The 15,914-nt window shown below is 41.8% G+C and overlaps 1 protein-coding gene across 3 annotated transcripts in view; it reads right to left on the minus strand.

Moving 5' to 3' along the window:
- The window catches only part of MPZL1 (myelin protein zero like 1), a 73,909-nt gene continuing 59,236 nt past the window's right edge, over positions 1,242–15,914 (minus strand). For 2 of the 3 annotated variants that reach the window (XR_002343361.1, XM_005663141.3), the window contains exons 5-6: positions 14,598–14,700; positions 1,242–3,500 (exon numbers count right to left, since the gene is read on the minus strand). Coding sequence is in view for 2 of the 3 variants with exons in the window: in XM_005663141.3 (XP_005663198.1) it covers positions 3,399–3,500; positions 14,598–14,700 (205 nt within the window). In the remaining variant the exon portion in view is untranslated. The remainder of the gene's footprint in view (positions 3,501–14,597; positions 14,701–15,914) is intronic. The other variant, XM_013996806.2, reaches the window with a different exon arrangement.

The following is a 15,914-nucleotide window of genomic DNA, read 5'->3' on the forward strand; positions in this document are numbered from 1 at the left end:
ACTGCTGGATCATAGACAACTCTATTTTAGAGAAATGTCTGTTTAGGTCCTTTGCCCATTTTCTGATTTTTTTTAAAATTAAGCTGTGTGAGTTGTTTGTATATTTTGGAAATTAAGCCCTTGTCCATGGCATCATTTGCAAATATTTCCTCTCAGTTTGTAGGTTGTTTTTCATTTTGTTTATGATTTCCTTTGCTGTGCAAAAGCTTCTAAGTTTGATTAGGTCCAATTTGTTTATTTTTGCTTTTGTTTCTTTTACTCTAGGAGACAGATTCCCCCCAAATACTGCAATTTACTGACACTATCTTTTTAAAAGTGGGTTTAAGATTGGAGTTCCTGTTGTGGCTAAGTGGTTAATGAATCCGACTAGGAACCTTGGGGTTGCAGGTTCGATCCCTGGCCTTGCTCAGTGGATTAGGGATTCGGGATTGCCGTGGGCTGTGGTGTAGGTCGCAGATGTGACTTGGATCCTGCGTTGCTGCAGCTGTGGCATAGGCTGGTGGCTACGGCTCTGATTTGATCCCTGTCCTGGGAACCTCCATGTGCCATGGGAGCAGCCTTAGAAAAGAAAAAAAAAAAGAAGTGGGTTAAAGATTAGTACAACTAGCATAGTGCTATACAGAGCAAGAAATGCAAAAGGCCTGACACACAAGTATTCAATAGTTATTAGTTACTACTATTACGCTACTTTCTCTCACCTCTTCTGTGGCAAGTTTTTTGAGGAACTTTGTATTACCAGCAGTGTCTGGTACAGGATAGTTCTCAAAAATAGATAGATGATGGGTAGATGGATTTATCCATTTAATCAATCTAGTCAACACTTAACTGGCTAAATACCAGGTACTATTCTACACACTAAAGGTGGAGCAGTGAACAAAACAGCAACATTCTGGCCTTTTGGTGCCTATATTCTAATAGGGAAAACAGACAAGCACAGATATAGTTTGCCAGGGTGAAAAACTGAGCAGGGTTAAGGAATTTAGGGAGAGCTGGGGGTGGGTGAGATTGCTCTTTAATGTACCACAGGTCTGAGAAGGTGACATGTGAACTTAAGGAGGTGAGGAGCAAACCACAGAAATATGTGTATTCCAGGATGAGGGAGCAGCAGGTGCAAAGAGCCTGAGGCAGGCTCATGAGTGGTGTTTCTGAAGAATAAGAAGCCAGTATGGCTGGAGTGGGATAAATAAAAGGGTTTGATCTCTTCCTCACTTGATTAAAAATGAACACATAACACAATCCAGTAGCTGAAAAAGATGTATTAAAATATTCACAAAAGTACAACTGAAAAAGAAAATCATGAACTTGATGGTTTTTTTATGGAGCCGGATCCCTTTCCATTGAAAAACTACAGATAGCTTGCCATTTTAATCTTAAGTAATCCCTTTTAGGTCCCCCCCCACCCCCTTAGAAAAACCTCGTGTAATTTTAAGAGGTCTCTGCCAGTAATTAGACACAGAAAGGATAGCCCTGGCATTTGAAAGCACCACCACAGTTGTCATCTGTGGCCAGGGACAAAGATGGTGAGTCACAGGACCAAAAGGGCCAAAGATCCACAGGAGCCGGTGGGAGTAGTTTCTGAAAAAGCCCCACGTGTGAGCAGCTCCTTCAGACAAGTCGGTCATGGAATGGGAGTCGGTAGGGGCCCATTCTTGCCTGGTGGAGGAGGGTGATGAAGGCCAAATAAAGTCTGAGGTATCTGGTTGAGTGGTCATGCCCAGAAGGAGGTGCACGGGGGTGGTGTCCCGCTGACAACTGATTAGCGGGAGTGTAGGCTGGTGCTCTGGGTGGCAGCTTCACAAACATGCAGAGAAATTAGGGCTCTTGCTATCAGGTCATGTTAGGAATGTATAGATTTATTAGACCTGCTGAGAAAAGGAGAAAAGGGAGAAAGCCACTTTTCTCTATAAAAAATGACTGTGAGGAAACTATACATATCAAGAATGTGGGCTTGCTACATTCTTCCCATAACTGTGGGTTTTCAATTTCAAATGAAGAAAATTATTTTAAAACAAAATCATCCAGAAAATGGGGAAATGACAACGTAAGTGTTTAATGATTTTTACCATGCTTTTCATCCCCAGTTTAAAAAAAAAAACACATAGGTTTGAGATGTGGGTCGGGCATAGTCAATGGGAAAAAATGTTACCGAGAAGGATGCCAAAATTGTCTATATTTTTCCTCATCTTATTGTTTCTCAATACCATGTAACTGGGGAGGGGGTGAAATAAAAAGGAAAGAAGGAAGGGAGAAAGGAATAAAAAAAAATGCTGGGAATCTCTTCTCAGTCCCCCCCCCCTTTTTTTTTTTTTAAGTCTCTATGAGTTCCCTGGTGGCTCAGTGGGTTAAGGATCTTGTCACTGTGGCAGCTCGGGTCACTGCTTGGGCAGGGATTCAATCCCTGGCCTGGGAACTTCCCATGAGCCTTAGGCATGGCCCAAAAAATAAAAAAAAAAAAATTAAAAAAAAGATTCTCTAGAGAGAGCTCTGGGCTACTAGAGACTGGCAGTTGAATTATCCCATTTCCGCCTTCTCAGAAGGAAATGAAACACTGCTCCTTTGGCTGTCTGAGGACTTGTTACCAGTATGAAGAACTAGAGCAAAGAATATAACTGATACTTTTTGCTCTCCAATGGTACAGGACCCCTCAAGCCAGGCCTGGGTTCTCTATGTCGATTATGTCTGTGGTGTTGATTGAAAAACACCTGGAAGGAAGTGGCCTCTGGCTTTGGTTCCACGCTATTATGAATCCACAAATTCACATAATATGCTTAAAGGGCATCATGTTATTGTCTACACAACATAGAAAGCTAAAAACTGCCCTGTATTTGAGAGAGAAAAACATCAATAAAAATTCTCAAACTGTCCTCAGGTGGCATGGAGAATGGATGTTTTCTAAAAACCACCACCAAACAGGGGGCACGCTAGGTCAAAGGCCACCCTGAAGGTGCTTCCACCATAGTATCGCCACTCTCCAACCACAGGACATCCTAAGGTGGGTTAAGCCCTTAGATTAAAAGGCCATGTCTATTAGAATACTAAAAGAGCTGCTACAGTCTCCATTAAGGCAGACCACATCTAAGTGATGGTGACAGGAATGTGTCTGAATTTCCTCAATTGTAAGTGACCCCAAAGGGAAGTACAAAAACAGCAAGACAATTTACACATACGTAGAATCATACCGCCCCGTCATCATGCAACACTGGCTCCTCTCATCAGGAAGATTAAATAGAATATTTATACATCTCCTTTATACAAATCTTTTTCTCCCTCTATGAATAAACATGTGCTTGTTCTTGTCCACGTTTCCAAGGCCACACATGGTAATGGGCTACATTTTCTGCATAAGAGTCCAGTTTGGATTTGTTTCTTGCTTGTTGGGATGTCACTGGGGTCTTCTCTTAATTTTTCCGGATGTCTGCATATACCACAGACTCTGACTTGTTAATCTTGTCGCTGTGATGTCCGCCAGAGTGGTCTAGCTGTGCATATATGACTGGGCCCTGGAGAAGAGAAGCAGAAGTAAGACATTTTGAAAACTAGTGGCCCCATTAGGTGCAGGGACAGAAGCAATGATTAAAGTGATATTGTTAGAGTTCCAGAGCAAACTCTGGAACAATATGTCCCGGACTGACTTTTTTCCCCCTCTAAGATTGACTTTAAAACAACATTGAGGAGTTCCCGTCGTGGCGCAGTGGTTAACGAATCCGACTAGGAACCATGACGTTGCGGGTTCGATCCCTGGCCTTGCTCAGTGGGTTAACGATCTGGCGTTGCCGTGAGCTGTGGTGTGGGTCGCAGACATGGCTCGGATCCCACATTGCTGTGGCTCTGGTGTAGGCTGGCAGCTCAGCTCCAATTAGACCCCTAGCCTGGGAACCTCCATATGCCACGGGAGTGGCCCAAGAAATGGCAAAAAGACAAAAAATAAAATAAAAATAAAATAAAACAACATTGAGTATATCTGGTCATTGTTCAAGGGGGTACACAGAGATCTGTTACATTCCCCTATCTACTTTTGTATCTGTTTTAAAATCTGTAACAATATTCTTTCTCAGGGATTACCTTTAGCTTAATACCTGTCTCAGAATTCCTCAACTCTTGCAATTGGGATCAGTCTCAAGGACAAAGATGGGCACTTCTACCAACCTGAGACTTACTGAAATCATGACTTTCAGAATGAACAAGAATCTAACATATTCGGTGCCACTCCAAAATACAATCGATTTGAACTGGTCACTTTATACAAACAGGTACTTAAAAACTTCAAATATTTTCTCTCTCTTCTTCTTCCTCTTTTTTGGCCATGCCTGCAGCATGTACAAGTTCCTAGGCCAGGGACTGAACCTATGCCTAAGCAGTAGATACAGCCACAGCAATGACAATGTCAGATTCTTAACTTACTGAGCCATGAGAGAACCCCAGAACCTCAAACATTCTTTCATGTATCTTACAGTGCAATTCTTTTAGTTTAATCGTATCATGAGCAATAAAAGTATTGCTTTTTTTATGGCTACACCTGCAGCATATGGAAGTTCCCAGGCCAGAGACTGAATCCAAGCTGCAGCTGCAGCAACGCAGGATCATTTAACCCATTGTGCTGGGCTGGGGACTGAACCTGCACCTCTGCAGGGACCCAAGCTGCAGCAGTCAGATTCTTAACCCACTGCGCCATACCACGATCTCCAAGTATTGCTTCTTTGATATCTAAGATAAGAAAACCAAACCATTTTTCCTGTTTTAAAATTTAAAACAACAACAAACAAAAAAACCAAAGCCACAATCTATGGAGCTATAAGGAAAAGCTCCAGATGGACTAGAGTGGAAGAGGTTCTCTTAGCTTCAGCAGTAAGGAAGCAACCCGTCAGGGTCCCATCCAGGATAGCAAGGAAAAGTTGCCTGGGGAGAGCAAATCCTTTGACTCTTTGGGAAGGAGGGGGGTTCAAATATCAGAAAAGTGGCTGCACTTCACAGTCCTTAAAGACTTCCAACCCAGAGATTCTAAAATTGTAAACAACAACAACATAGCCCTGGTGTGAAGTTTAATATAATCCAAAGTCAACTTTTCTCCCAATCCAGGGAAACTCTCCTTGCATACTCTACTCTTGTGCTTAAGCTTTCAACTTTGAAATCATGAGCTCAACTGCCAAAAGCATGTGGTTTAAAACAACCATCCTCACTCCCATCTAGAAACACCACAACCTGCATTCTTTAGTGTGTATAACGGGATCCTGCAGAATTCAGGCACCCCAACTTCTACAGAGGAAACAAACCCAGCTATAAGGGCTAAACAGTGGTGGACCTAAAAGTGGAGTCATAAATTACACCCAGGGGCTAGACCCATTTGAACTTTAGCAGATCCACAATCTACATGCATGAGAAATTCCTTTTGAGTAACAGTAGCACTGGGGAGCACTACACGTGTGGTCTCAGGAGTATTTTTAAATTCCCGAGCATGAGTTTCTTCACCTGTAAGACAGCACTAACAATAGTATTATACCTCTTAAGGTTTTTGTGAGAATTAAATGAGATGATATCTAAACAAAAGCAGTATCTGACAGGTAGCACTCAATACACGTCAGTCTCATCATGAACAGCCTGCTCTACAAATATACTTGCAAGTACACAGAGGTAACCAATCAAGTAAATCAAGCAAAATCAGTGTGTGATATTCTCAGGCCTGACATAGGTAATACAACAGATCACGCTGTTAATACTGAATCAAACTGAGACCTTCTATATTCATCTCAGAAAGCTGCAAGTTAAATGTGACTCAAAAAACCACACATCCTATTTTCTACTACTAAGAATGAAAACAATGAAAGTATGAAGTATCTTCTAGTAAGTTAACTAATCCTTGGTAACAGTCATTTCCAACAGGAAAGACACCAAAATTATGTAATTTCCTTGACAATAAGACCTTATACCATGAGGAGTTTTAGTTCATGGGGGAAGGGGTTCATGCCCCATGATGGATTGTAAAAATGGCTATAAATTCTTTCTTTTGTTGCATCTACACCCTAAATATTAATGCTGCAACTCCTCCCACCAAGAGCATGAACCTACTTCTGAATCCCTTAAATCTGGGCTGGTCTTGTGACTTGCTTTGACTCACAGAATGTGGCAGTAGTAACATGCGCAAGTTCCATACCCAGCAGGCCTTACAGCTTCCACTCTTCTTGATCTTGGCAACCGCAGAGCCACCACCCCATATGAAGAAGCCCAAGCTTCCTGCTGGCTGAGGGGGACACATGGCCCTGTGGTCCTCTGTCTCTCTGGTCAACTGCCTGCCAATTATCAGCCTATGAGTGAGACCCCTTCAGGCTGTCCAGCCAACTGAGGATGCACCAGTGAGCCAGCAGAGGTCAGCTGAACTGCCCCAGACCAGACGATCTGCCCACAGGAGCAGGAGCCCAATAGAGGGTGGTTGCTTTAAGCCACTATCTTTTAAGGTGGCTTGTTACATAGCAATAGATAATTGATACACTGTGGGAATGGGAAAGAAAGAGAACAGAGAGAGCAAACAAGAAAAATGACAGAATAATCTCTGAATCACTCAGAAAATGTTAAAACACGAGCAAGGTCTTTCATGTGAGACAGTACCGTCTTTCATGGCAAGAGAACACAAGCATTTGTGAGAAAGTAACTGGGAAAACATTAAATGATAAAAGGAACCCCTTCCTATTGATGGATTTGGTTTCTTCAAATTGCTTCCCACTATCTGATGTCCTCACTCTCTTTCCCCCTTAGAATGTAACAAGGTCATAAGGTCAGGGGCTTTGTTAGTTAAATGGCTTTAACAATATTTGGAAGACTATAGGTGTTGGATGAAGGGGTGGATGAAATAATGGATCTAGAGGAAATGTGGAGTGTGAGTTGAGATCAGGGATCTGCTGATAGATCTAGTTCAATCCAGAACAGCTCTCTGGAGTCTTGTTCCAAGGGATATTTGCAAGCTACTTTGAAGGCGAAGGAGACCACTCAAGACTTCAGAAGGGGCCAGAGAACCAAGATCAATTTGGAAGCAAACGTGCCATCGCCAAGACATTTACTTTTGGGTGTTTGAGAGTTAAAACAATATTACCACCACCTACACTAACCTAGCTGTTTTTACTGTAAACCGCTTGACACTCACTCTTCCTCATCCTCTTTTTTTTAAAAATGGGCTGTACTTGTGGCATATGGAAGTTCCCAGACTAGGGATTGAATTGGAGCCGCAGCTGCCAGCCAATGCAACATCTGTGACCTACACCAAGCTCACAGCAGTGCCAGATCCTAAATTCACTCAGTGAGGCCAAGGATCAAACCCACATCCTCATGGATACTAGTTGGGTTCATAATCTGCCTAGCCACAAAGGGAACACCTCCGTTTTTGTTTTTTTTTTTTTGTTTTTTTTGACGTTGCCACAAAGAATTACAACAACCAAGTAAAAAATTACCCTTACTTATACATTTTCCCCAACTATTTACTATACAAATAGTCCTTACCATTGAAAATATTTCAAGAAGTGAATTGCTTGACTTAGGTTTATTCTTTTAGTTCCAATAAGAGATAAATTACTCCTGAACGCCACTTGCATGCATTTTATTCCCATATAAAAACATACTAGTGAAAGTGTGGGGACAGTCCAGGAAGAGAAGGTTATAGGAAAGCAAGGTGACTTCTAAACACATATTAATTACTCAGAAGCTACTATGGTATGTGCTGAAGTACACTTTTCATGGTCTCTGTAGTTCTTCAGAATCTGAACCTTGTCCTTCAGGCAGCAGAGCAACCACGTCTGACACCCTAGCACACATGTCACTAAGAGAACATCTGCCTTTACCATGTGCTCACTGACTATTCACCAAACACATTTTCAGTATTCATTTCACATCACCAAATATAGTTATGAAACACATCTGTGTATTGTGACATTCTTTGAGAGAAAGGAAACATTATCAAAATGAAATTGGAAAGTGAACAGGCAGAAAAGAATAAGTACACACATCTTAAAGCCACACAGTTGCCTAACTCCAGCTCTGCCACTAACTACTAATCTTGAGCAAGTGACACAACTGACTAAGCCTCAGTTTCCTTGTGCGTAAAATTGGGACAGTAAAAAAAATTACCTCATAGGGATGTTGTAAGGTCTAAATGAGTTCAAGCACATGACGTACTTCTGGAAACATCACCTACCTATGGACTACAGTTGACAAACGCACAACTATTGCATTCACTGTCCTCCAAGACTACATGCCTTCTGTGTACAAAGGCATGTAGAAAAATTATCTAGAAAACCAACTGTTCCTCAGGTAAATACAGAAAATTTATTTTAAACCAATGTCATTCAAGACAAAGCTTTACAAAGAAAAATTTGTATTTATCTTTTCCCTAAGGTCAGAATACTCCAAACTAGAAAGTGCTTACCTAACACCCTTCCCAACTCAACTTCCCATTCTGTTTGCTGGAAAAGCCCCAAATTGGGTCTGGTGTTCACCCTCCCTTCGCACAGGCAGATGAACCCACCTTCCCCTGCCTCCAGGGACGAGGCCAGTCATAACTGCTGTCCCCTTGCAGAGGACTGCAAGAGGCATCAGTGTGTGACCCACTCCGACCAAGGAGACGAGACATTTGCTGGGGGGTAGGGTGGGGGGAACACTTCAGGTAAAACTTTTCCTCCATACTAAAAACTGCCTACAAGGAGATTCAGCTCTTTCTGCAGGTAGCTTTTTTCATGAGCTGCCTGAAACCATGGCAGCCATTCAGAGGCTGAAGGAAGGAGCCCCAGAACAAAGACAATATGCAGAAAATGAAACAAGATGGAAAGAACTTGAGTCTTAATGACACTGTTGGATGACTGAAATAATGAACATAGAAGTACCCTGCTTTGGGACCTCCTGTGAGTTAGTAAACCTCTCATCGTTAAAGGTAGTTTTAGTCAAGTCTTCTGTGACTTGTCTTCCGATAAAAAAAAAAAAAAAAAAAAAAGTGGGCCAAAGACAAATGAGTAATATAGCACACTTAATAGCCTGCCTGGCTGTTATGTTTCATCTTTCATGTTTAAATTTCCTTCCTGGAGCACTAATATTCTTTTTCTTCTTTTGATAAAATAACTTGGAGTTATTTATTCATCTAAAGAGTAATGACTAATGCTATTAGATGATGCCTGCAGGTAGAAAATGGAACGTTAAGCTGATCAGGAAACATGTCACGATAGAACCCTTGGAAGAAAGCATCAAAGGATAATCTGCAAACATTCCTACCATGCCCCCATTACACAGATCTGATTGCAGTACGTGGGCAGCAACTACCTAAATTTCTCCTTATAAGGCACTGTGTGCCATGAACCTTTATAATTAGAAATGGAAAAATGAGAAGGGTCTACCCAACCCAGCATTTCAAAGATGAGGGAAGAGCTGTGGAAATAAAAGAATTCTTGGAGGTCCCATCACTACTCAGCAGTAGTGAACCTGACTAGTATCCGTGAGGGTGAGGGTCTGATCCCTGGCTTTGCTCAGTGGGTTAAGGATCCAGTGCCGCCATGAGCTTTGGCACAGGTTTCAGGCGCTGCCTGGATCTGGCATTGCTGTGGCTGAGGGAGTCAACCCCTAGCCTAGGAATTTCCATATGCCGCAGGCGTGGCCATTTAAAAAAAAAAGAAAAAAAATTACAGAATTCTTTGCAAGTTAAAATCATTACTGGGACGCCAGAGTCAATACTAGTTTGTAAGACATCACTAATCTTTAAAACACTAAGATGTTTATCTAAATATGAAGATTTCCTCAAGATTGTCAGGATATGTAGAGAAAAAAAATTCCCCATATCAGGGAAATGCCTGAAAATGATCTGAACAAGTCAGGAGACCCTGAGGTTCTGGAGAGCAGGGACTGGCTGATGCTCATCCCTGCATTTCCCAGGTTCCACTCACACTGCACGTATGCCGAGCACTCACATGTGTGAGGAGCGATCAAAGACGGCATACAATGGAATGATTAGACCGTCAGAACAACTGCTACATCTGGTTGTGCTCAACTTATAAAAAGGACAATCTCATAAATTCTATCATACGAGGAACATATCGGGTCAAGTCAGTTTTCTTCCTCAGTAGGAACAATCTGAAGACAGAGTGTGTCAAAAGGATTCTGGTGAGAGCAACTTTCACAAAACCCTCTGGTGCTCTGACAGGTTTTCCAATACGCCTCCTCAGGGCGGCTTGTGATGGTGAGTAAGAGCACACACCAGGATCAGCAAAGGCCCTGGGGTGCTGGGAATTTTTGTGGAGTATATGAAGCAAATGTTTTTAACCCTAGGATAGCAGCCCCTGCTGTAAGGTGAACACTGAATGCAAACCTAAATGAAACAGAAAATTGGAAGATACATCTGCAAGGAGATCACGCAGTCCACTCCCAAGTCTTGTGCTGATGGGCAAAGGCTTTATAAGTTCCAGAAACAGGGAAGGCAGAAAATATCTAACAATTTAACTGTGGAATTCCCGGCATGGCACAGCAGAAACGAATCTGACTAGGAGCCCTGAGGTTGTGGGTATGATCCCTGGCCTTAATCAAGGTTAAGGATCCAGCGTTGCTGTGAGCTGTGGTGTAGGCCAGCAGCTGTAGCTCCTCTTCAACCCCTAGCCTGGGAACCTCCATGTGCTGTGGGTGCAGCCCTAAAAAGCAAAACAAAATGAAACAAACAAAAAAACATTTAACTGTATATAAAAGGTACATTATGACTTGATGAAAAGTAAGACAAAGGGTCCTCCAGGTACATGTCACCGAACGAAAAACCCTGACTTGCAAACAAGTTAGAGGGTGAAGCCTTCAGGGGCCTGTGCTGAGTGCAAAGGAAATAACCGAGGACTCAACAATGAGAAACACTACAGCTTTCCTCTCAAAGCTGACCTGGTGTCATACTGCAAATGCTGAAAAATGATCATCGAGATTGACGTGATGCTTGAATTGCTTCTCACCAACCTCCAGAAAATGCCACAGAGTCAGGCCTGGGCAGAACCCTGGGGATCTACTTGCAGGTGAGCTGAGCTGTCTCTCTGACTCAGGGACAGCAGGCAAGGCCGGGTGGGGTCTTGGCACTGGAAACAGGGCAGGCAAGTCTGCTTACTGAGCAGCGAGCCCTCTCCTCCTCTCCCCTCGCTCCATTCCCAAACATGGAATCAGAGGACTTCTGAGAAACTGACTATTCCACAAGAGAGGACCCCTCAGCAACTGACAAGAGAGGTTGCCCAATGAGAGGCAGCTGGCACTTTATACAAAGAGTGAAGCCCACTACCCAGTAAGTTCCATCTCTGCAAAAAGAGCTTGTGATCAGATTTGAATGCCTTCAATATAAACAGATATCCAGGGAGCTTTGGGCATTTGAGGAAAGCTTATAAATGAATGACAAAAATTATTAAAAAAAAAAAAAAGGGAATTCAAAAGAAACAGCAAAACCCAGTAACAGAAGAAAACATAAACACAAACAAACAAAAAACCCATATAAGAGTTCCTGTCATGGCTCAGGGGATTAAGAACCCAACTAGTATCCATGAAGATTCAGGTTCAATCCCTGGCCTTGCTCAGTGGGTTAAGGATGTGGTACTGCCATGAGCTGTGGTATAGGTTACAGGCCCAGCTCAGAACCAGATTGCTGTGACTGTGGTGTAGGCCGGCAGCTGTAGCTCAAATTCGACCCCTAGCCCAGGAACTTCCATATGCTGCAGGTGCGGCCCTAAAAAGAAAAAGGAAAAAAAAGAAAAAGAAAAAAAATATATATATAAAAAACAGAAGAAAAAATTAGTTGCACAGAGAGGTAAGACAATGCATCCAAGGAAAGCAAGTATGGGGTATCAGAATCAGAATAAACAACAGTCCCTGAAAATTAATAAAAAGCAGAAATTAAATATTCAATAAAAGTCAGAAATAAAGTTGCAGATTCTCTAGAAAGAAAAAAATGCAAAACAGGGGAAAAAAAACTAAAGGTTTGCTCTGGGAGATGATCCAATTCCTAACAGAAATTTTCAAAAGAGAATTTTAGAAAATGGGAAGAAATTTCCAAAAAATAATGGAAGACAAACCCTAAGACTGAAGGACATACTTTTTCAGATTGAAAGAGACCACTGAGAACAGTAACAATTTCGTAAAATTTCAGAGCACAGGGGATTAAAAAAAAGATTCTAGGAGAAGAGGGATTAAACTGGTTCTACACAGAGGAGGAGGAATCAGAACAGTATCACCTTCTTAACACTGGTATCTAGAAAAATCAGCAGCCTCAAAATGTTGAAGGAAAATGATTTCCAAACTGGTCTCCTACCCAACCAGATTATCACTCAAGCTTGATGGTAGAGAATAAAAATAATTTTAGACCTTCTAAACACAAATGTATTATGTTTCAGCTTGGGAGGTCAGAAGTCTGCAATGGACTTCATTGAGCTCCATCAAAGTATCAACAAAGCTACATTCCTTCTAGAATACGACAAAATCCAACATCCACCAATGAAAAATTCACAATGTCTGGCACCAGTTAAAATTTATCAAGCATACAAAGAAGGAGGAAAACAAAACACATAACCCAGAGGAAAGGTCAATCACTAGAAACAAGCCCAGAAATGACAGAGATGATGCAATTCACAGACAAAGACCTTAAATCAAGTATTATAAATCTTATAAATAAACTTAAGGGTATAAAGGAAAGCTTAGCATAATGAGAGAAACCGAAATGTAAAAAAGACCAAAATGGAACTTCTAGAAATTAAAAAAAAAAAAAAAAAAAAAGGCAAAAAACATTGGATAGCATAAATGACAGATGAGACACTATAGAAGAAAAGTTTAGTAAATCTGAAGAAGCAATAGCAACTATCCAAAATGTGGCATGAAAGTAAGACAGACATGCTTTGGTAGTGGGTACTAATTACTCTTAGAAATTTATTTTGATTCTTTAAAAGCTTCCTTGTTATGGTGGATCCAGAGAAAATTTAGCCCCACTACCAAGGCATGATCATTCTGAGGACTCAACCAATATCCTGTATGTAAGAAGTCCTCTTCATTCTGGCTTTTAGGAACACAGACTCTTCCCAGTCCTGTGTGTAAGTTCCAGGCATTGTAAAACCTACTGCTTTTCAGGTGGTTCTCCCTCTGGTCTTGGAGTTTTTACCCATGCATACACAAGTCTATATTCAGCAAAGGCTCAGGGGGACCCACTCCAGACCTTGAGGGTTGCTCTCTCTGTGCAGTTTCTTCCTCTCTAGTACTCTGCCTCATAAATCCTAGCTACCTTGGCCTCCCCAACTCTGAATTCTCCCTCCTCAGTTCAGTGAGACAGCTGAGCTTGCCCCAAGCACTGCAGTCTGGAAACCACATGAAAGAATAAGCAGGGCAAACACAGAGCTCCCCTGTTTCCCTTTTCTCAGGGATCATGGCGCTACACAATCTGTTTTCCAATGTCCAAAATTCACTGTCCCCGTCCACCGAGTTTGTTCACAATAGGAGAACAATTCTCATGGCACTTTAAGGGCAGAAGAAAGTTTCCAAGGCTTCTGTAGGTATTAGGCCTACCTGTAATTCTAACGCCTTTATTTTCAACCCTATTCCCATTCACAATCCAAATTAGTGAACTGAGGTATCTGAGACATACTATGTAATCCAGGGGGGTGGGGGGGGGGTGGAGAGGGAGGGAGGGAGGGAGACTGGAAAAAAAAAAAATGAGAGAGATGGACAGACTAGGAACAGTAAGGAGCCTGATGCTGTGAGAGATGCTGTTGCCTAGAAACCTGTGTTTTGGTCCAAATTCTGTCACTAACTGGGTCTCTGCTTTTAGTAATTTCATGTTACAGTGTCTCAGTTTCCTCATCACATATGACAACTGTGGACTAAGACTGGGGGTATTTCTTCAGCAAAACAGTTACTCTTTACTTTATCTTAAATCCACCTGCCCGCTACATCCCCAATCCCTTCTCCTCACAGCAAAGTTTTAACTGGCCAAATTCCTTCTATGTTTTCTACCCTAGAAGAACAGAAGTGGTACTAAACTATGGAGTTTCTGCCATGTCACAACCATAGTTACAGTAGCATGGCCAAAACACAATATTAACCACAATGTTAGATTCTATGCTAGGTTCCAAATAAAAGTTATATCTTCTCTGTACTTTCTCCAAGAAGTAGAAACCAAAGCCTTTTCCTTGTTCATCGAGCCTACTTATTATTCCAATAAATGCTTACTTTCAATTACTTCTAAAGAATTCACCTAAAATAACTTTTCTGTTTTATCATTGATTCCAAGATTAACTTTTCCCTGTGAATTCCCTAGCTTATAGAGTACCTCAGTATAGAATCTAGTTCATTAGCTTTATTTCCTCGAGCAATTAAGGAAGAATCATTTACATCTGACAAAGCCATTGCCTGACTTCACTTGGGCCAATGTATTAGATGTTGTTTGGTGGAAACCTCTACAAGTCAGATTCCTCTTCACATATGTTCTCGTGGTCCTCCTAAACCAGCCGTAAATTCCCCTCTTGCTTCTCTTGCCCTGTCTCTCACAGCTCAGTATTCTTTTTCAACCCCGGAATGAGACACAGCACTAGACTGCAGAGCGTGGTACAGTGGGCAGAGCTGCAATCAGCCGTTACCTGGTGAGATCCAGAAGGCAGGCTCTTTACTAGACCCTCTGTGTCGAAGGGGGACTTCCGTGGAGCCTGCTTAACTGGTGACACGTTCTCTGATGTATTGCAGCTGATGAGTTGGTGATTTGGAGAACAAATGTTAAAAAAAAAAAAAAAAAATTAAAATAAATGGAAACAAAAAAATACAGAAATGCAAGTGATGACAAGATGAAGTAACAGATGCATAAAAACGAAACAAAACAATGAGTACAAGAACAATCACATATCTTGAAACTATTTTTTATCCTTGACACTAATTCTTCCAAGTCAGGGAAGCTACTCTTGGGGAGGTACAGAAAGCAATGAAGTACAACCTCTTCGCCCCCAGTTTACAATAATGATATATGCTGAATGGGATTCTGGCTACCATGAACATGTATCCTTTTGCTACTTTGTCTTTTACCCCGCCTCAATCCTCAGATGGGATAAAAGTTTAAAGGAGCAAGCTATACATTCTTAATAGCAATTTGCTTTTGTGATCATCAAAGGTAAACTTCTGAATATGTTTCCAAAATAAAAGACACAGATCTAGGCTCATAGTCTTGGCTCATCTCATTCCTTCCATTCCCTAGGTCCCCAGAATTTGCTTTCCCACCAATTCCGCAACCAAACCAAAGAAAATCTGGGAAGTTGTGAAATGATAAGCAACTGTGGAATGCCACATCACTTGGGCTGAACTTTTTTAGGGACACAGGGGTCTTAGCAGCAAGCCCTTTGTCATAAATGAGTCAGCAAAAGTGGATGCCAGGAAGTAACTCATTAGGGAATCCCTAATGGGATGTGTCAGCAACAGAGCTTAAATCCTTTATGACGTACTTTTTAAAAAATCTTAGGAGCGGGAGTTCCCATTGTGGCTCAGTGGTTAACAAATCCGACTAGGAACCATGAGGTTGTGGGTTCGATCCCTGGCCTCGCTCAGTGGATCCGGTGTTGCCATGAGCTGTGGTGTAGGTCGCAGATGCAGCTCGGATCCTGAGTTGCTGTGGCTGTGGCACAGACCGGCAGCTACAGCTCCGATTTGACCCCTAGCCTGGGAACCTCCATATGCCGCGGATGCAGCCCTAGATAAAAGGCAAAAAGCCAAAATAAATAAATAAATAAATAAATACAGTAAATAATAAATCTTAGGAGTATGGGGAGAATTATATTTAAAGTGTTGTTACTAAGACCAAAGCATACTGTGCCTTCTGCAAACTGCGCCTTCTCTGAAAAAAGGCTATTACCTCAAACCAAAACGGTTTGAGTAGTCTAACACCAAGAGGGTCTCACTCAATAAAACAATTC

Source organism: Sus scrofa, chromosome 4, assembly GCF_000003025.6.
Source record: "Sus scrofa isolate TJ Tabasco breed Duroc chromosome 4, Sscrofa11.1, whole genome shotgun sequence".
NCBI classification, from domain to species: Eukaryota; Metazoa; Chordata; class Mammalia; order Artiodactyla; family Suidae; genus Sus; species Sus scrofa.